General features: G+C 39.9%; 1 protein-coding gene across 1 annotated transcript in view; it reads right to left on the bottom strand.

Annotated features, from left to right (window-relative positions):
• NME7 (NME/NM23 family member 7) overlaps positions 1-20,552 on the bottom strand; it is a 72,936-nt gene that overhangs the window by 48,768 nt on the left and 3,616 nt on the right. The window contains exons 3-7 of the mRNA XM_009891643.1: positions 19,759-19,925; positions 14,482-14,592; positions 11,893-11,943; positions 9,274-9,481; positions 5,961-6,066 (exon numbers count right to left, since the gene is read on the bottom strand). Of these exons, the coding sequence (XP_009889945.1) occupies positions 5,961-6,066; positions 9,274-9,481; positions 11,893-11,943; positions 14,482-14,592; positions 19,759-19,925 (643 nt within the window). The remainder of the gene's footprint in view (positions 1-5,960; positions 6,067-9,273; positions 9,482-11,892; positions 11,944-14,481; positions 14,593-19,758; positions 19,926-20,552) is intronic.

Below are 20,552 nucleotides of genomic sequence, written 5' to 3'. Positions count from 1 at the left end.
TGCTTTCCCCATTTTTTTCTCAAGTATGAGAAAACAGCATTCTGAAAAAACTAATTCTAAGTTTCCTGAAAATAAAAATAATGAGTTAATCAAACTTATGTCTAAAAGCCCAGGGTGAAAAAAAAAAAAAAATTCCAGAGTTTGTTTACAATTTTAAAAAATCTTATCTAATTAATACAAATCATCTTGATAAAAAACAGTAATATAGATACCTAGTCCTCAGAATGACAACTTTGCACTTCTTCTATCCCATCCTCTTTTTCTTTTCTAGCTTATTTCCTTTCCTAACTACATAAATGTAACTATACTTAGCATGCTACTGAGGTCAACTGGACATTTTCACAGTGATGCCATTTCTTTTTCAAAGAGTAACAAGTCATGTCAGGAACAGCTCTTCAGTTGTTGGCAGTCAGACATGTAATTACTAAAATGCTGGATTTCAGTTCTTCTCTCTCCACTCTCTCTTGTGAAGTAACTTCATTTGAGATCCTACATAAGTAAACCCTGTTTCTATACCTGCTTGAGACTGAACTACTATCCTTGGTATTCTTTTTGTCAAAGTTAGGTTTGTCTCTGGAGCAAGGAACTATTATCCCAATTATTATTTTTTTTAACTCTTCATATAAATAAGGAAATACAATTCTTATGGTTACCTGTCATGCAGCACTTTGTTAATCAGTATAAAGGTCTATGAATTTCTAAAGCAGTCCAGTTGGTATTAAGTTAAGATAGGAGTGCACTCTAAGATTTATCATCCACTCAAAACAGGTCTAAAACCGCATTTCTACATCACATCTTTTCCACTTGCAACGAACCCACTCCTGATCAAGACCATAGAGGCTTCCTTACACCTAGGCAGGCCTTTCAGTTTGCATCAGGTCCAATGAATTCCTGATCAGCAGTTTCACTTTTCAAGTTCGTTGCACAGTTCTAGCCCCATATTTGGTTTTGGCAAAACTCTGACGTTTGGAGAACCCAGGTCTCAGCTTGGGAGTGCAGAAAAGGAGGGCAGGATTTCACATCTCAAGCTCTGTGCTGTAACCTAAGTACAAAATGTAAAATATAACACACTTCTGACCTCAGCCTTTATAGCCTGATCATCACTATTTTAATCATTCCCCCCCCCCTCATTTTTCAAAGGAATTAAGTAAGAGCCACATCAAAGAAGCTTTAAACCAGTCACGAAATACCAAATTCTAATTCCTACAGCAAACATGACTAAACTGTTACACATAAATACTTTAAAGCTAATCCCACCCCATGATCTATAAGGTGCTATTTCTACCCACAAAACAGTCGAGTCATAACTGTCCTCAGGGCATTAAACTGAAGTTCATCCATTTTGGTGCATTTACAATTTTGGCTTCTAAGCACTACTGCTAATACCTCCAGATCTAATAACATGAGGGAAACTACAAAAAGAGAATGTCTAAATGACTGCAACTTGCAGCTTCGCATCTGAATTATCAAAAGCTCCAAGCACAAGAAGCAAGTGGTTACAGAACACAGATCCACACTAAAACTCTCCACTTATTAAACAATTAAGTCGTACAATCCTAATCAACACACTGAGGAGCTGTGCTTACTAGTTACCATCCTCTTTGACTGAAAACAAGCGTCAGGAGAAGAGAAGGAGGAGGCTAAAAGACACTGAAAAGCGTGGCAGATTCTAGAGGGGTCACACCACATCATGTCTCCCCGACACACCCCTGGTCAGGACAAGTCTGCATGGAGTAGCATCAGGTTGCTTTTGCATTCTTTCAGTTCCAAATAAAGAGGAACTGGACTGCTCTTGCAAACCCTCTTCAGAGTTAAAATTCAACCACCTTGCCACTGCCAACTTTCCAGCCAGCCAGGGAAGTGCTCCACCTCCACCGGGAGGAGCCGCTAGAGAATTAGCTAAAGCTGTCTAGTTTGGAGCGCTGGGCTACACTGGCTTCAGTGGCCTCCCCAGTTGTTTTCCCATCTCCGATCCTCCACAGAAGACATTATGCTGACACCGGACTAACAAAATAGCTATTGCTGTACTTCTTTAAGAGGCATGTATGATACACATTCCTAGAGGGCCAGTGATACCACCCCTCCAGCATTACCAGCACCCTTGACAGCTGACGTTAAACTTCGTGTAACTCCCCCGACACCCTTTATCAGGCCCCAGGGTTCCTCTGCAGCCTGGCAGACACTTGCAGTACTCTCGCTTACAGGACTTATCAGGTGCATGAGCTCTGCGCCAGGTCCTGCTGCAGGTGGTCAGGCTGCGCTGCTGCGGCTGCCTAGCAACAGATGTTTCTGCATGCCCGTCAGGAGAGGGTCAGCAAGGCCAGAGATAAAACCAACAGTGATTTTCCACTGCTTTGTTGCTGGATAGGAACCCTATAAACCCTCTATGGTAATCAAAATCAGTTTTTAAGAAAGGACCCTGTCCGAGAATTAACCAGCATAAATTAGAGATTAGATCCAGCCTTTTGACAGCCAGGTAAACTCGCTGAGAAGCTTCCGAGCTTACAGCTGTGGTTAAAGCAAACCATCTTCCAGGATGGAAAAATCAAACATTTTTCCTTCTAAGAATCAGTTATGCAGCTGACTCTGGAGGAAAAAGAAAAACTGGGAAAAGGATCAGAAAGTAAAATTCAAATCACGAATTTGGTCAAATGTTTCTGCAGAAATAAAGACTAAAGCTTCGTATAAGCTCAAGTATGTAAGTGAAACTTCACCTAATTGTGCATGTGTAATGAGCATGGTAATTAGATAATCAAGTTCAAAGCCTCAGCAGCGCATAGGAAATGGCAAAAAGATTTATTTTTAGATACTCGATACTGAAAATTTGTGGAGCACAAATCAAATCTGCAATGCATAAGAGGCTCTGCTACTCTGACCCACATAAATTTCCCCCCATGCATCCACCAAACCCCCTTCTCACGCTGATGCCTACACAGGATTTCCTTTCCTCTCCAGCTGCCGTGTTTCTACTTACATTCTCCCCCCAAGAAGCAGCAGGGTAGCCAGCCCCAGCTAGAAGCACTGCCCCTGGGGGTAAGCAGGTTGCTTATTTTTAAGACCACGCAACCTCCTACATGCAATTCTGCCAAAAGGGCAGCTCACTAGTTGCTACAGCACCTACTTCAACTGAGATACAGGAGATGTTGCTGGCATAACCAGAATGTCTCGGGTATCACTGAACACAGTTGCCAACAGCCGTTAAAAGGGAGATGAGACGAGCAGGGCCTCCCCACTCTGTCCCATATCCCTGAGCCCAAATAGGTCAGCCCTTCCTTTCTCAAACTTTCTGCCTACAGATGCACAATCCCATGGGGCCAACCTGCTCCGTTGCCATGTCTCTGCTCTCTAAATCCTAAAGCCAAGGTTCTCCATTCTTGTCTGCAGCTGGGAGTTCTCCTGAGCAAATTGTTTGGTCCGCCCCAAAACCCTTTCGGCATGCTATTCCCTGACTCCAAAACACTCTGCAAGGGAAAGGAGGAATGGTGTCATTTCTGCAGAGACAGCCTGACACTGGATACACAGCATGCTCAAAACTTTAAAAGTTTTAAAATCTACAGGAGGCAAAAGCTATGTTCCTTCAACTTTAAAACAGGCACTTTAATCGTAAGAAAGTAATTTCATAATTAAGATATCCAAAAACTGCTGCAAAGCTACTGCAAAGCTCTGTATTCTGTTATGCATGGTTCTTCCAACTGCAATGACGCAAAGTGCTTTATAAGAAGACCAGGTGTACCAAAAGGGATGCCACTCAGGGATATTTTGTTGTTACTCACAAAAATATGCTGAAGAAGAACACGAGAAAAACTATGGAAGACAGAAGAGGACAGGCTAAGAAAGCCAAATCCTCTCCCCTGCAGCACTCCTGGCCCATTGGGCTGACGTTGGAGAGTTCATGTGGCCCTTGTGAAGAAGGGTTCACCTTGCCTCACGCAACTGGACTGGTTCCAGCCTGCAGTAATATGAAGCCACACCAGTGCTCTCAGCCAAAGAGGGAGGCTACCACCCAGCCACAGTGACTCTTCCCTTCCCTAAGCCCAACTTCATGTCAGAAGCCAGAGTTCCGCAAAGTTTTACAAGACCACCTCAGTCTCATAATCTTTTTAAGAGATGCAGCACCTGTGGCTTTTGAAACATTCAAAGTAACATTGAAGAGAACAGGTAGGAACAACAGAGCTTAGTAAGGTAAAAGCATAGCCAGTCCCTGAATTACATCATTCTTGATATTAATTTAAAACTGACAAAATGCTTTGCTGACTTAGAAAGAAAACTCAGCTTTGATTTCTTCATTCCGTTGAGGGTAGTAATCAAAGCTGTATGGACAGAGAACGCTCACACAAGGTATACTTTGTCTTTCAAATTTTAGTTGCTGTTTGGCAGCCACAGTCTGCCTTTTCACCCCTCTGTGGTGTGAGAAAAAGGACTATATAGTGCATATTAAGCTCAACTTTAGTCCAGTCTTTGTAGCTCTCATATTGCAAAGCTGCATGTGCACTTACATTTTCTGTTTATCTGTCACAAACCCCACCTCGCCCAGACACTCACACTCCCAGAGGGAAGTGCAAACTGGGCATGAATTTGTCCTTTGGTGATTCAGAAAATATTTGAGAAGTTCAAGGAAAAGAAAAGAGAAAGTAACAGACAGGGAACTATGAAATCTACAGGAATGAAGAGCATTAAAAGTAGGAAGGGACAACCTGAGCTCACTAAGAGAGAGTCTGAGCCCCCATATGTAATAGAAACTATATCTTAAGTATAAGGAAGCACAGCCCAAGCCACCCACTTTGCTATTTTCACAATCAAATTAAGGACCCTAACAATCCTGCCATAGAAAAGTTTGTCCTCTGCAAACATTTAGCTAGGTAAGATCATAGTCCCAGCTGCTGCCCGTACTTCTGTAAAATGAACGTCACTGTCTTTGCTGCTTGGCAGACTTATCAGTAGCAGATACCATGCAAGGCCTCAAAGAGATAACAAGCATATTATCAGCAGTGAGTGCGAGACTCTTTCTTGTGAAAGCCATTTTTTTTTTCAGTAAGCTCTCCAGACATCCCACTTGAGGCGTGAAAGGCCTGGAAACTGCTATGGTCACTTCTGCTGTTTCCATTTCAGCTATCCGCAGAGAAGCGATTAAAATGTTGCTGTGTGCTCTGCACCTTACTAAGAAAAATCTCAATGCTCTCTCATGGAAGTATTTATTGTGCGCTCAAAAATACTGTTGCACTGCCGGAGCCAAAATATTTTACCGTACTCACTGCTCCTACACATGGTCCTGTATCTAAGCACAGGACACAAAAGTGAGATTATTTTTGCGTTGTAACAGTTCGGCATTAAACATTTGCAATACATGTGCACATGCTCACGTGGTGAGCTCGTAGAGCATTCTCCAGAAATCATCATGGAGTCCAACAAATGCTTTAGGTCTTTGGCTCACTTTCATAAAGTAAACAAGCATTTTCAACTTTCCATCCCCACTGCATTCAGCAGAACAAGATTTATATCAGCACAAATTTCCCTTTGTGAGTAGTTTTAACATATTGTGTTACTGTGTGAGTGGAAGGCCCTGCAATATGGCCAAGTGTCCTGCTTTCACTCTGCCGTGAGGATGCCAACCTCCAGCAGATGAGGGTGGTGGGCAGACAGGAGCAAGGACACAGTAAGCTGTCACAGCAAGATTCATCACTCTCATGTATATTTTTATCATTCTTCTTTTTTTCACCTCTTATTTCTTATTCTGAAATTAACACACATCCAACATGGAAAGCACGCAACCCACTCTTCATGGAACTGAACTGCAGAAATACTAAAGATGTATGAAAGATAACGTATTTGCATACTTTTGTGTATACTATGAAATAAACCCTGTGCTCCTGCAGTCTCATTCTCCCAAAAAAGAGCACAGGAATGATCATGGATACAATGCAGCACACATTGCTTTCACCTCCGCTATCTTCGTTGCTTACCTTCATTAACTGCATGAGGCTTAATAATGCAACAAGTACAGTTTGTGAATTTTGCACTGTTGACTGGTCCACGACCTCCACTGGAGGGAAAGAACAACTCCAGCTCCTGAAAACAATTGTAATTGAATACATTTCAGTTAGATCAAGCTGTGTACATCAGCTTTTATCATAAGTAACAACATCTGAAGTATCCATAGTCACAGAAGATAAACCTTAAATATAGATTTTTGTGCTACAAATACTTTTCCCCTATAATATTCTCTCAAATGTATCTTTCCCTTTCTGGCACCATTGCTACAATCATAAAAACATGATTTGAATATTTCTTGCAATGTCTTTCTTTTTACTTCCACAACACAATCCATTTCCATTCAGAGTATTCAAAATGCTGCTGCCACAATCATTTGGCAGAGGTGTTCCCAGATTTCTGAATTCTCTCTGTCTTTCTCAAATCCACTCCCATACACACATATTTTATCTTCCCCCTTTTCACATCATCTTTTCCACTATTTGAGCAAAAATACAACTACCATCCATTTCTCAGTATGCTTTCTTTCCATAAACTGACCTCCACCCAATTTGTTTACAACTTTTTTCTTTTGTCTTAAACAACTAAACTTTGTCTAAAATTGTTGACTCACTCCTCATCGTTATTGATCGTATCTTTTTTTTTTTTTAAATTGTACTGAATTGAAGCTGATTAACTCAATTGCTCTGATTTCTGGGATGAATCAAAAGAACCTCTTTGCCTCTGATCACTTCCTTTCTTCCCACCATCACTATTCAGGTATCATATAGCTTGGGTCTTAGACCATACTGGGGTGAGCTTGATATTTTTTTTTCACTGTTCACTGCCAGCTTCGCACTTTTTCCATATCATTTCTTCATGTTATACAATCCGACAATGAACATTAGTCAAATGCTCAAAACACAGATTCCATTCCAGACCTATTGGACAAATTCAGTAAAGGAATTGATGTATTTCTCTTTAAGGGAAATTACAATATCCTGGAGATACTACTACTGAATCTATCCGATTTCTTCCTGTGTAACAGCAGCAGTGCCATTTCCTGGAATTGTCTCATTTAATTTACTATCTTAATTCAGATAAAATAGACTTAGCTATCTCCCAGTCTTTAACTCATGGCACACTGACAATTCCTGTAATCCTTATTTGACTAATTATACAATTCAAATAAATGGGTCTTTCAATAGAAAGGAAAATGTTTTTTGTTTTTCTCCTAGCAAATGATCCACATTTTAAGTGGGCATATCCGAGACAAAAGGGTTCTTTTCTTACATCCTTCTAGTGATAAAACACTGCATGCTTCAAAGACCTTGTCCCACTCTGTTAGTTAATGTTCACCCTAAAAGAAGCAGCCAGGAAAAGGCAGCAAAATATTTGCAATATTTAACCCTTTGTTTTATTAATTAAAAAACATAAAAGGAAAATAACTAAATAATGATGAAGGACTAGGACAATTAAATGCCAAATCAAGTGAAGCCTTAAAAAGAAAATTATTTTCCTTTCCCTTTATTCCTGATCTACAGAAATTCCAAAATTTGGCATGCAGAGACACCAGCTTAAAGTATACCAGAGGCATACTTTCACTTGTCATTTAGGCTTCAAAAGAACAATTCAGTCTTCCACTCTAACTGTTCAGTTTACAATACATTCATCAGATGTGGTTGGGACTTCGGTTTTCCTTCAGAAGAGTTCATTTAGGTCCCTTTATCTTAGATTTCTTTCTTTTCAGCAAACCTCTGCAAGGTGCGGCCAACTAGTTTCCATGGCAACTGCTACACAGCCATACTGGGCCTACTAAATTAAAATAGGCACAGGGGTATTAAAGTCACAGTTTTGGTTGTTATTGAAGATTGGTATCAGTAACAAAAGATGCTACAGATGAATGGAGTCTTCAAACAGCATTTCAAAAATAATGAAACGTAAAAGAACAACAAACTTAAGCCAAAGCACATATTTATGCTTCTAATCAAAATTTTATGCTAATAGATACTACTTCCTACACTCTCGGTTCAAAAGCTGGCAGAGTTGTCATGGCAGCACACAGGAACAAAGAGAAACTTTCACCCTTATATATGAAGACATCTAGCTACTTAACCAGAACTACAAAGACTTCTCTGACTAAAATTCTCCTTCATCAGAAAAGATCGGTTTCATCCAAACACCTTCTGACTATGAAACATCTTCATCAAGTTTGCCAGCAGAAAAAGTATTTCAGGTCCAGCATATGAATTTGTCAAAACCAGAGACACACGGAGAGGATCCAGCAGCCCAGGCACAGTGCAGATCAGAGATGAGTGCTTGACCAGCAGAAAACCACCCACGCTTTGCAGTTCACTTGCTGTGCCATGCAGCCTAACAGCCAGCTAGAAGAAGAGGCTGACCAACTCTGTCCTCACCACCAGGCTATAATCTCTACATGTATTTTCTAGTATACAGTAGCTGGCAGCTTATTAGGTATTCTGGGGCAGGTCTCTCTCCAGCTGTGCGATTGCAGCTGTTCCGATTTAAACAGAGGAAAGATTAGGAGCAAGGAAGCAACCACCGGTATATTTTCCCTGCTGGTATAGAGCTAAGATACCACAGCACAATACCAGTCAATCATGAAGTAAACTTTATTCTTGCCATTATATAACAGCGTATCTACCCCACAACAACACACACAAATAAACACCTCAATTCTGTAAAAATGCTGGTGATATTTATCACCCAGTCCCAGGGCTTTTTCTTAACAATAAGGGAAGACACACTGCAAACAAAGCAAAAGGGAACTGAACTCCTCAGAGCTAGGTCCACTGTATTTCCTCTCAAAACACAAAGCAATAAAAAGTGGCCTGTTTTCATAATTATTCATTCTGAACAATGACAGCAGAGGAAAGCAGGCAGCAGGTAGAGGACTAGTGAGGACTGTAGAGAACAGATAAGCGAAACACAGGAGGCATAAAAGGATTTAATTGTTTAATCCCTTTCTTATTATGGCCAACATCAGTAGGCTATAGGTAGATCATGCAGACTATACAATTAACTCAATGTTTGTGATGTACAGAAGACATTAAAAATGACGAGGCATGCTCTCCTGACCAAAGTGCCCAAGGTTCCCCTTTATGACAGAGATAAACAAGATTTCTGTTTTCACACAGTTTAGTTTTCCATGCTAAAAAGGATTCATGAAGAGTATCTAAACTAGTTCTGAATTCAGGTGGGGGAAAAAATGATGAATTCCTGACCCAGCTGTTACCAGATAAAGTAAAAATAATCCCCAGTCAAGAAATGCAGTCAAAAACTTACTTGAGCAGCTGAAGCAACCGAATCTGGGCCGTGAGCTGCATTTCTTAGGCCATCATGTCCAAAGTTCGCTCTAATGCTGTCTAGGGCATCAGTCTGAGCCACTGAAGAGTTTGCTGGCCCCAGTAATGTTTTCCATTTACAAACTGCATCATCTCCTAAGATTTCCATGGCAACAATGGGACCACTCGTTATAAACTGCAGAAGCTCACTGTAAAAAACAGCACATGGTGAGCCACACTACAAATTTAAACCAACAAAAACATATGACGCAGTGGAGATGCTCAGAACTCAACTCAGCAAGGCCTTCAGCAACCTGATCTAACTTTGAAGTTGGCTCTGCTTTGAGGAAGAGGTTGGACTAGGTCATGTGCACACATTCCCCTCTTATTACGGTTGTAGAAAAAGAACCAGATAACACAAACTCCCACAAGCTACTGTGTAGTATGTTAGACTTCAAAACAATTTTTTAAAAATCAGTACTGGCAACAGTGAAAGAGACCCTGCTAACCATTTGTCTGACAGGAATGATTCCTAATCATGTCTCCTGCACAGCAGAATTTCAGGATCCTCAGACATGGACTGCGTGTGTTCCCCACTGACACAACTTCAGCACTGCTGTCAGGATGGATTGCTCCACTGCCCCGTGGATCTCTCCCACAGATTTTGCCCAGCCAAAATCCAAAGTGGGAGAGAAGGAAGAAGCAAGATTAGGAATGTTTCCAGCGGAGAAGGGACTTAACCACAAAGTGAGTTATCAGATCCTGGCAGAAGCAGAAGTCCAGTGATTTTAATGGGATGAATCTGAGTAAGGAGAAGAGATTGTCAGGAGCAGCCTGCCTCCTGACCCAACCACCTCACTTACACAGAACACAACCACTCAAAATTGGAAACCCAAACGTTCTATTAAAAAACTTAACAAAACACCATATCTGTTATTCTATATCTTTACAAAACATGCATACCAATAAGCCTGCCTTTTGACTCTGCCGTCTGGACAGAATGAAAAAAGGAGAAAGTTGACTCAATGCTTTTTGTACTACTTTCTTAAAAAGAGAGCTTTACACTATTATAATTGTGGATGTGCGTGCTTCTCCAACCATGTTCTTCCTAATGATCAGTGAGCAATAAGAGAAGAGAGGAGAAATCCAACTAGTTCTTTGCTAAAGGAATGATATTAAAACTATGAAAAGTTACATAAACATAAAGAAACTACGCAGGGAAAAGCTATTGGAACTCAGGGTCTGTTGGTCGGAAACTGTTTAGGATATTTTTAAATGGCTTATACATACATGCATCCAAGAAAAAAGCAATTTCTACAACACTGCTTACTGTGAAGACTAATCCTGAATATTAAACAAGTTTTTAAAATTAAATTCTTTCGTATGAAAAACATTCTCTTCCAAACAAGTAGGATTGCTATTTTTCCCTACTATTCACTAGACTTACACTGACTAGTGAACTTGTAAACTAAATCTGAATTTAAAGACAAGTAACACAATGCTAAATAGAAATAAGTCAGAGATTTTACATTTCTTCTGCCTTGAAGATTCTTGTTCTATTTGATTTGTAACGCCTTATAACTATTTGTTTCTAATTTAGAGAAAAATCCTATACAGAAGATGTAGCCTTCCCACTGTAGGACGGGAAACAGGCACATCACAGTGGACAAAGGTTATAGTTCCTCAGATAATTACAATTAGTGTAGATAGACATCTGTGAAATAACACTAGAGGCAAAACTCTTGCTTATTTATCAATATATTCAAGCAGGCTTACTCAGCAAAGAAAAGGCAATTCTACACCTTCCTCTGATCTCCAACATGGTCAGACATAGCCTGGGGACATGTCTCCATGAAGGGCTTGAGTTTGGACACAATAAATCAGTTGCTGTTGCAGGAGAGCAGCTCGCAGATCCTAATACTCAAGCGTTTCATGAAAGTACTGAAACCAGGTCTTTTGACCAAGCCAGTGCAAACCCAGGTTCCAACATGGCTGCACCCTCTTCCTAAAAGAGGCAGACTGCCAAGTCCAGAGGGAGGAGAAGAAAGTTGTTTGTTGACACTTTCAGGCAAAGTGGACATGATACAACCTCTGGGTCATAACCAATCTGGTCATTTATGGAAAAAACTAAGGTTTTTCATGTTAGGTGCAGCAGTCTAGCATCACCGAAGTTTGATGTTTTGTCCAAAGGTAGCAGTACAATAAACAACTGCCCCATGCACTGTCCTTTCAGTTACTTATGACTTCGGGAATTTGTTACCAAATCAATTCTCACAGATAAGTGTTCCCCCCTAATTCTCATTACCTGCAAGCTCCACCCTGATCCTGAAGATCCCCTGGCTTTGAAGTTTCGCCTTGCTAGGAGCATTTTCACTTCTGAGACACCAAAGACATTCCCCTGATATCATCAGGCTCTAAAGAGTGTGAGTTAAAACTCCCAGATAGCTGAAATACGGATCTGTCCCTGGAGGAAGATGGACAGGGTACATACTTTGCAAAGAGCTTCATTCAACTAAGACAAGTTCTGATTTTCCCATGGTCCTGCAGTACCAAATATGGTAAATTAATCCTGTGCATTCAATAAGCTTAATACATGTCAAGCTGAAATTGATATACCTACTTATAAAAAGGTTTTGATTGATGGTCTATGTAGAAATCAGCTGCTTCTTTTCTGGAAGAGTAAAAAGACATAGATATAGACATATAGATATACACACACACACACACACATATATATAACCCCCCCTGAAAACCACTAACTACTATTCACCAACATGTCTCTACAGGTAATGTCTTCCCAAGATGGACAGCTTGTGGAGTGTTCATGCCCAATAACAGAAACTACATTCGACTTTGTCATATTTTGTGTGGCTACAGGTATACCTTGTAGCTGACTCCTCCTTATGCTCCTACTCTGGAACCCAAGAAGAATTTCATTTTCCTACCCCTGACAAATATTTGAACAGTCACAGCTTTCTCCAGCTTTTTTATCAAAATGACCACCTGCTCATTGGAACTGAAAAATTCTTGGTTTGTTGCTGTCAGTTCAGTGCAAGTACGAGCCATTCAAAATTCAAAAGATTTTCATTCACCATACAACTAATATGCTTTCCCTCCATTTCATAACTAAGGCAGAAACATGATTTGAAAATGATGCTAGTCACAGGAACTCTTGCAATCTCAGCTTCAAACCTACACTCTGCAAACAGCCTAAAGTTTCTGTTTACAATTCACTATTTCACCAGAAAATCCTCTTCTGAAACTAATTTACCAAATAATTTTGGAAAGCAAATATGAAACAGGTATGAAAACAGACTAAATATTATAATTTCTGAATGCGAAGAAATATTTGAGGGATATATTTCTGAAACAAATTGAGCTCAACTACTCAGTTAAGAATTTCTGTTGCAATAAATATAAAACTGCAGTTGTACTGTATTAGCTCCTTTTTCATTTCATCTCTCTCATTAGTTCTCTGCTTTTAAAGAATGGAAAACATTGTTCATCTGGGAATAACTGACTGAACCGACACATGATTAAATTAAGAGACTAGAGAGCTGACCTATCAAAGCAGGTGCCTGCCCTCACTTTCATATCTTGGCTACAATTTTTACAGAAGGCATGAATCTACTTAACAGTGATTGGCGGACAGATGTCAGTAATAACCCCTTTAAAGAAAGCAGTAGATGATGACGCTGGTTTGAACAAACGTGCCTGCAGAGATCTAAGGGTAGAAGACTTTGGCAAAGCTATAGTTCTATCATTTTAAAATGGCACAGTCCCAAGAAATGGAGTATATAGTATGCAGAGAAACTACAAATACTGAAGACATTATTTTAATATATCCAGTATCACAGCCTAATCTTGTGCTTAATAATTTTTAATTATACAAGACAAGCATAAATTTTTATATCGAAACAGGCAATAAAAGTTCAAGTCTCAAAGCTTCTTCCCTTCAGTGTGAGTCAACTCTAAAGCACGTGACTCGGCTCAACAGTTCTTCAAGTTCTCAGACAGACTTGAAATAAAGAACCACCCAACATAACACTTCAGGATCAAATCTTTCAGACTGCAGGAGACCAAGCCAAAAAAAGCTGGCTTGAAAGACATTGTGAATTGTAAATCAGTATTAGAAACCTGATTGAATTCACCAACTGGAGTTGTTTGAAGTAGGATCTGGGACCAGTATAAGCAAACATTGCAACAGGTGAATGCAGAGAAGAAGTCACATGGTTGTTTTATCAGTATTTCAGAAAGCAAAAAAGGTTCTGAAGTAGATAAAAAATTGTTCCTGACCTCACACAAAAACCATAGGAACACATGAAAATGGTGTTTTGTAAGACATAGCTTTTCTTTTCAAAGACACGTTGTATATTAACAGGTTTGGCAAAGCAGCAATGGAGAAAGATGACTTCCCCAAAATTAATGCACTAGGGTAAATTAATTATGTTTCTTCCTCTGCAGCATGCCTTTTTTAAAATCTTGTGGCTCAATAAGGTAAGTGGAGAACAGTGAAGGCTGAAGCGGATGAGACACTGGAACTGGCCCAGAGAAGTTGTGGATGCCCCATCCCTGGCAGTGTTCAAAACCAGGTTGGATGGGGATTTGAGCAACCTGGTCTAGTGGAAGGTATCCCTGCCCAGGGCAGAGGGTTTGGAACTAGACGATTTTTAAGGTCCCTTCCAACCTAAACCATTCTATGATTAGGAAAATGCATGACTAAAATCTGTCCAACCCTGCAACAACATCGAAAGATCATTTGCTTTGCCTGGGACTTCCAGTCATTAAAAAGCAAATAAGTTTGGGTTCTGAGAGCACAAATTAAGAAAACAGATTTACTGAGAGCAAACAAAACAACTACTGTTATAATCAGCAATATGGTTTGTATCAGGAAGCTATGAGGTGAGGACATACAGGCATGTCAGTAGTAAACACTGCTGAATTGCTAAAGCTATGTTAGTCACCTTGGATTTGTACAGAGATTACATATTTAATCACCCATACACATTTGCACAGAAGTTTTTAATACTTAGCTTAATTCTCTACATGCTTTCAGAAACCTACATGATTATGAAACAGATGAGTCTTCCCTCTATTACTCACTGGGATGGATTTGATGTGTGGAACAACACAGCATTGCTTCACAGAACGTTCTTAACTGCAAAAATAGTTTTTAGATACAATAGAGCTAACCTTAAAAATTCCTTACCTTGAAAGCATCATCATTTTGGCCTTAGTTATTGTAAATCCTGCATTAATAATGATATCAATTAATTCTCCAATCTTGGGCATTGCATCAGGTTTAATCAAAGCCAGTGTTCTGAAAAAAGAAAAAGAAAAAGTAGTAGAGAGATACAGCCAACACTACTTTACTTAGAGCACTTCGTGTGCATGTGAAGTTTATATTCAGTCAAAAAAACATCACATCAAAGACAGAAATTGTGCCACAGTCAAACATCCTACTCCCAGTGTCTCATCAATTTCCACGCTGTTCTTGAATGCCTGCACAAGACATTATTCTGATAAAAACCAGCTTTGCACATTACAATTTCCCTGGCTTTCTAACCCAAGTCAGCCTACGGTGTCCCACCAGCAGTCATTATTTACTGGCTTCTTCCTTCACTTTCAGAGGAAACAATTTGACCACTTCTTCCTTAGCTAGTGTCTATCTCTATAGCTCTTCCCTCATGGCTCTGGGTTAGAACACAACTGATTTGTTAATGTCTCCTCTGGTTGCTCAGGTCCCTTTTTTCCTTTAATCATTATACACACAAAAACAAGGCTGTTAAAATTCCCTGTTTAAACATACTACTTAAACATGTGCCTCTTCCGTAAAACTCAAAGTGAAATAATTGTTTTATTATTACTTTTAAAATATTTGGAGGCCTCAGTGAGAAGAAAGTCCTGTTGTGCTTGGTACAGTACAAACACTCACGGTATACAATATGCATGCCAAACAGCTGACACTGTTAATAGACACAATAAAAGGTTGGCAGAGGAGGTATTACATCCCTTATACTGACTGACAGCTATATTCTAAGGGAGATCAATCAAAAAATGTCTACACTCTCCCCCATATCTTTGTTTCCAAGTACGTCCTGTCTTCTCAATAATTATCTTTTTATACTATACATCCCCAAGGCCAGGACTGTGTTATTAGTGTGCTTTGCATAGCGTCAAGTACACCATCAGCACTAAACATATTATTAATCAAAAATAACAAGCACAAAAAGAAGGTCTGTAAAATGGCATTTTCTATTTGCATTCATCTTGTGGTGAGTCAGCTTCAAATGTGCTCAGCTTACAAATGAACAGATTTAGTCAACCCTGTATCTCAGAAACTCCATCTCTGACAATCCTAAAGAGTTCTTTCCATCTTTTACACTGTTTCCAATAACAAAGGCTACCCAAGACAGATTTTTTTATTGCAGTACTTCCTGAAATGAAAGGCAAATAATTGCAAATTTCTCATTTTATACACCAGCATAGCATGGAAAGCAGCCTTTAGGTTAGCAGCAAAATACTCTAGTCAGAGCAAATATACTGAGGTTACAGGAGATGGATGAACTTCCACTACTTCTACTTCGAATCTTAAGTGACCCCAGATTGACAGACGTTTTGGGAACAGACAGACTATCTATTTCACAGCAAATCTAAAGGAAGGGAGGTTTTAGGACCAGGAAATGTAAAGAGGAAGATTTAAAAGTATGCGACATTTCATCTGAAAGTAAGGGAGAGACATAGATTACCTTCAGAAACGGAGATTCCCTCAAGCATCAGGAAGTTCATATACACAGACCAGCTTAGCCCCAGACCCGTTGGGAAATACGACACAAAGACTAATGGACTAAGGTGTAGCCAGAAACCGCATGAGAGTAGTCAACCAAGCCTATGCTTCAGTCCATTGCATGGACTAAAGCTGGTTTAGCCCTATCTTCAGATCAGGAAAGGCTGACCTCTGGCCAATATTCAACACAGTTTACTAACATACTCCACGCAGCCTACAGCCCGTAGCCTGTCCCCCTCTTCCCCAAGGATTTCACAGCTCCACCTCATTTTGTGTTATAATTTTCATATGACAGGGTGTGCCACGTGCATCGAGGCACATGAGGGGGATCAGTTGCATGGCTTGACTGATGACACATACCCACTTGGGCACACAATGCACGATCTGCATCTCAGCATAAGAGGTTCTCAACTGTTGTTTACCATGAACAGTAAGGATCAAATCACTGGAACGAGATCCCCAGTGCTGTTCACATTACCTTGAGGAATACTTTTTTGAATCCATGTTATTGCACAGACTATTTGAGACAGACTGCTAATGCTAGAAATAAACTGTCCCTTACTTTGCAAGCTTCCTAGTAAAATGTAATTCTTAGCAATTTGTAATGAAATATTGCATTATGAAGCAATTTACCTAGAAGATATTAATACAAGCTGCAACGAGCAACTCTTACAACATCTTTTCTCCAGCACTTTTACATTTCAGTGCAAGCTTCTCAGAGGTATGCGGGATAAGAAAAGTGTAATTCAGGATGCTGAAGACTGTTTCTGAGATTGGATTTTGATTCATGTGCCCTATTTTTAGTTTTAATTAGGAATATGTTTCTTGTGGTTTGACACGATGCAGTCTGCAAAGCACATTTTGAAATAGTTTTATGTCTAGGAACAAAGGAGAGAGTTTTTAAGAGGAGAGAGTTTAAGCTCATTTGCTTACATTTTCAGAGAGACTGTACGACAGTACTCCAATGAGTACTGAAACATCAGAAGATGGTAACTGATCAAAGGAACAGAGCACAAAGCATGCTGCGACTATGCTTGTGAGATCTATTTATTTCTAATAATAGGACTGTTGCATGTACAGTAGCTTATATCTTGTAGGGGAAGAAACACTGATTATGTCAATGACGGGAAGCATAAGAATAACATATCCAATCAAAAAAGAATTCAGATCTTTCTGGTTGAGACACAAGCTTTCTAACACCATTTCCAAACCCAGTGATATTAACTGACTCTAAGTATAGTCTACCTAGACAGAACACACTACTCGGACAAACGTTTACCTCGGGTTACAACCATCCAGGATCACAAGTGAAAGACTACAGAAACAGAAATCCCTATCCCATGCCAGTGATTCCTGAAGTGGTGCACTGTAAGTAAGCACAGGCTTACTTACCCATTTTGGTCACTGTGTGTGATGGTTTCCTTATCATGCGCTGGGAGAGGAACAGGGAAGAACAACACTGAAATACGGCTATATTTAAAAATTGACCCAAGACAGAAGAAAAGTAGGTGTAGAAATTGAAAATCTGTAGAACTGTCTTAATAATTTTAGCCAAGTTCTAGACAGGGCCTGTGCATATGCACCCTCTTTTTACACATTTGTTTTGTACCTCACGTACCTAGAGTCACAATCACTTGCTTTACTGACAAAAACAAAGGTCCCTAATTCAAAATGTTCAAGATTTTTGACATACATTAGTCAGTCTTCCTCAAAGGTCTGTGCTGAGGCTGTTCGCATACACATTCAGGACCAAATAACATATTTCCAAAGTCAAACTAAACTGCTGATAGTCCTGTACAGAACAAAGGCAAGAAAAAGATGGGGAAACATCCTGCCTCATACAACATCCTTTTTTTTTTATTAGAATTCCAACTACAGATTATTTTAGGAATTATCACATATTGCAGAAATCTTACTATATCTATTTAACTAATAACTGCTGTAAAAACTGCTAGGACCAGGCCAAAAAGACAAATACCTCATATGCAACTGTTTTGCCCAAGGACTCTTTTAATATGACCCTGTTTACCCAGTGAAAGCTTCTGTGAAGAAACTGGATTTTGAGGATTCCTTGCCTGTTTAAGACACCTTTCACTGTGTTCCTTTGGGCTATTCTGAATGTGTAACACCACTTGCATATCTATGTTATCTTTCAGCCAACATTCCTAAAATGTTTTCCAAACAGCTGACATGTCATAAATTCCCTTCCTTCCTTTTGTAGAGCAGCACAAAAACTCACCCCCTCCCAGGACCACTTCAATGACACAACTATAGCAGTGTGGTATTGACAGCAAGTTCCCTTACAAGAAGAAGAAAACGTCATCTTTTCACAGGCTGCCTTTTCTTGGTATTCAGCACCAGGGCTTACGCTATTTCAGGCAGAGCAGGAAATACACAACTATAAAAAGTTACATTGATACAAAAACCATACACAAGACAGATGTAATCTGCCCAAGGCTCCAGTGAGGAACAGAGTAGCCACATACACAGAAGCCGTCCTCTGGTGTTCTTCACCTCCTTTGCTACTCTTCCACCATTCCCAACCCCAGCTTGGAGAAAAAGGACCAGAAGAATTCCTTCTGGAAAGACGTATGACAGTCCTTTCCAAGGCAACATTTTTATGATGTTAAGACAAAGATGTATGTTAAAACTTGCAACTATTTGTGTATGTCTGGTTATGTGCAACTCTCCAAAAAGAGTTCAAAATAAGCCCAGTTAGTGGGAGGGAGGAAGAAAGTAGGTGAATAGGGCTCTCTAGAACATCATACGCAATAAAAAAATTCTGTGCTCTTTTCAAAAAATGGTGGAACAAATTATGAAAATTTATTAATTTGCAAATTCAGAGATTACCTGCACTGCAGTTAAACCAGGTTTAAATTCCTTGTAAATTAATCCTACTGTCATTTTATTAAGTCTCTCCTGATATTTTTGTTGTTGGATGGGCTCTTAAAATCTTTTCCAAAGCAAGTCTTTCAACCAAAAGGAGATGATGAGTCTTATCTTCATCCATTATAAATGAAACTTGTCTTAACAAAGAAGTTTATAAGTTTTATTGACATTCTCACTCTATACTTCCTGTCCTCATACATACAGAGTTTAGGGGATGTTGAAAAAAGTCTCAGAAAAAATCCCCCATAGTGGGAAAAACAACGGAGAATGGGAATGTGCCTCTCTCACTCCTGATCCTACTGTTTTCAGTTCCTACTACTACCACAGAGTAGATCTGATTGGTAAGGCACTAGGCTTCTGCACAGACCCCAGAGAGACAGGTGGCAGTTTTGCAAGAGCCCAGAACACATCAGGGTTACCATAACAATTCTGCCCCAAGAGAATCCACAAATCCCAAGAATCCTACTGCTGCCTGTCCTGGGGGAGGTAACAAAGCTGAACAGGACCCCCTGTTTTCCTCCTCCCCCTCTTCTCTCCCAAGAGACCTAGAGAAGGCAGCAGTTGACACCATGGAAAAGTTGGCCTTGAAGATTTTTCAGATAACAATGGAAATCTTGTGTTCACCCACAAGCAGGGTCCACTTTGCTTCTCTCCAGCTATCAGTATGCCAGATCACTTCAAACTGCATGAAAACTTGTAGCTATCTCCTCCTCTCCTCACAGTACAGAAAACTTACCTCATTTCCAGCAAAGAACAACTACTTTGAAACCTCAACCACAAAGCAAGAGATCAAAAAATGTGCTTTCTTACCTCTCTTTGCGGCTCCCCAGCTTGCGGGCTGTATATTGATCTCCATAGTCCACTAAGGATAGATGACGGGAAAAAACAGTAATTTTGTTGCCCACAAATAAATCCTCAAGGTGTAAGCTCTCATACTTGGTGCGCTTCAGAAAGGTGCGACGGTTCTTCACATCATACTGCAGAGAAAATTAGATTAAACCTACCATAGCACAAGATTCAAGCTGTGGGCAAACTCAACGTAATTTTTACTCTACCTTCAGAAATTTCCATAGTACTGTGGAATTGAATCTGATCACTAAATTGATTTAATTCCTAAACCTTTGAACTTGCAGGTGTACCAGGAAAGTTTAGAAGACTAAACCACAATTACGAATTTATTCCATCCCAGTAGTCTCAGGCTGACAGCCATCTTTGCATTTTTTATTTTATCATTTGCTTGTGCTAATTCAAGCTGTGATAAATGGTTCAGGTGCCCAGTCTCACCGAGAGTTCCCCCTAGCAGATCTATGCTGTTTCACAGACCAATGGCTCGCACCAGGAATGATCAAGATGCACACTGTGGCTGGTCTCCTCTTCGAGGCATCGTTCCAGTGATACTATGCTTTATTTGACTGCATAAGACTCAGAATTAGGGATGGACGGATGACTGCAACACTACGTTGAGACGTTCTCACTGCCTAGAGCTGCAAGCTCATAAGCCTGTCAAGACAATTCAGCTACATATCATCATTCTGAGCAAGAAAAAAAGACGTTAGTGTGTAGTTTTCTGGGTGGGCTGGCAAAGCACAAAAGGCAACCTGCTG

The sequence above is a fragment of the Charadrius vociferus genome, unplaced genomic scaffold (genome assembly GCF_000708025.1).
Source record: "Charadrius vociferus isolate BGI_N301 unplaced genomic scaffold, ASM70802v2 scaffold329, whole genome shotgun sequence".
Taxonomy (NCBI): domain Eukaryota; kingdom Metazoa; phylum Chordata; class Aves; order Charadriiformes; family Charadriidae; genus Charadrius; species Charadrius vociferus.
This window is presented reverse-complemented; position numbering and strand designations above follow the sequence as displayed.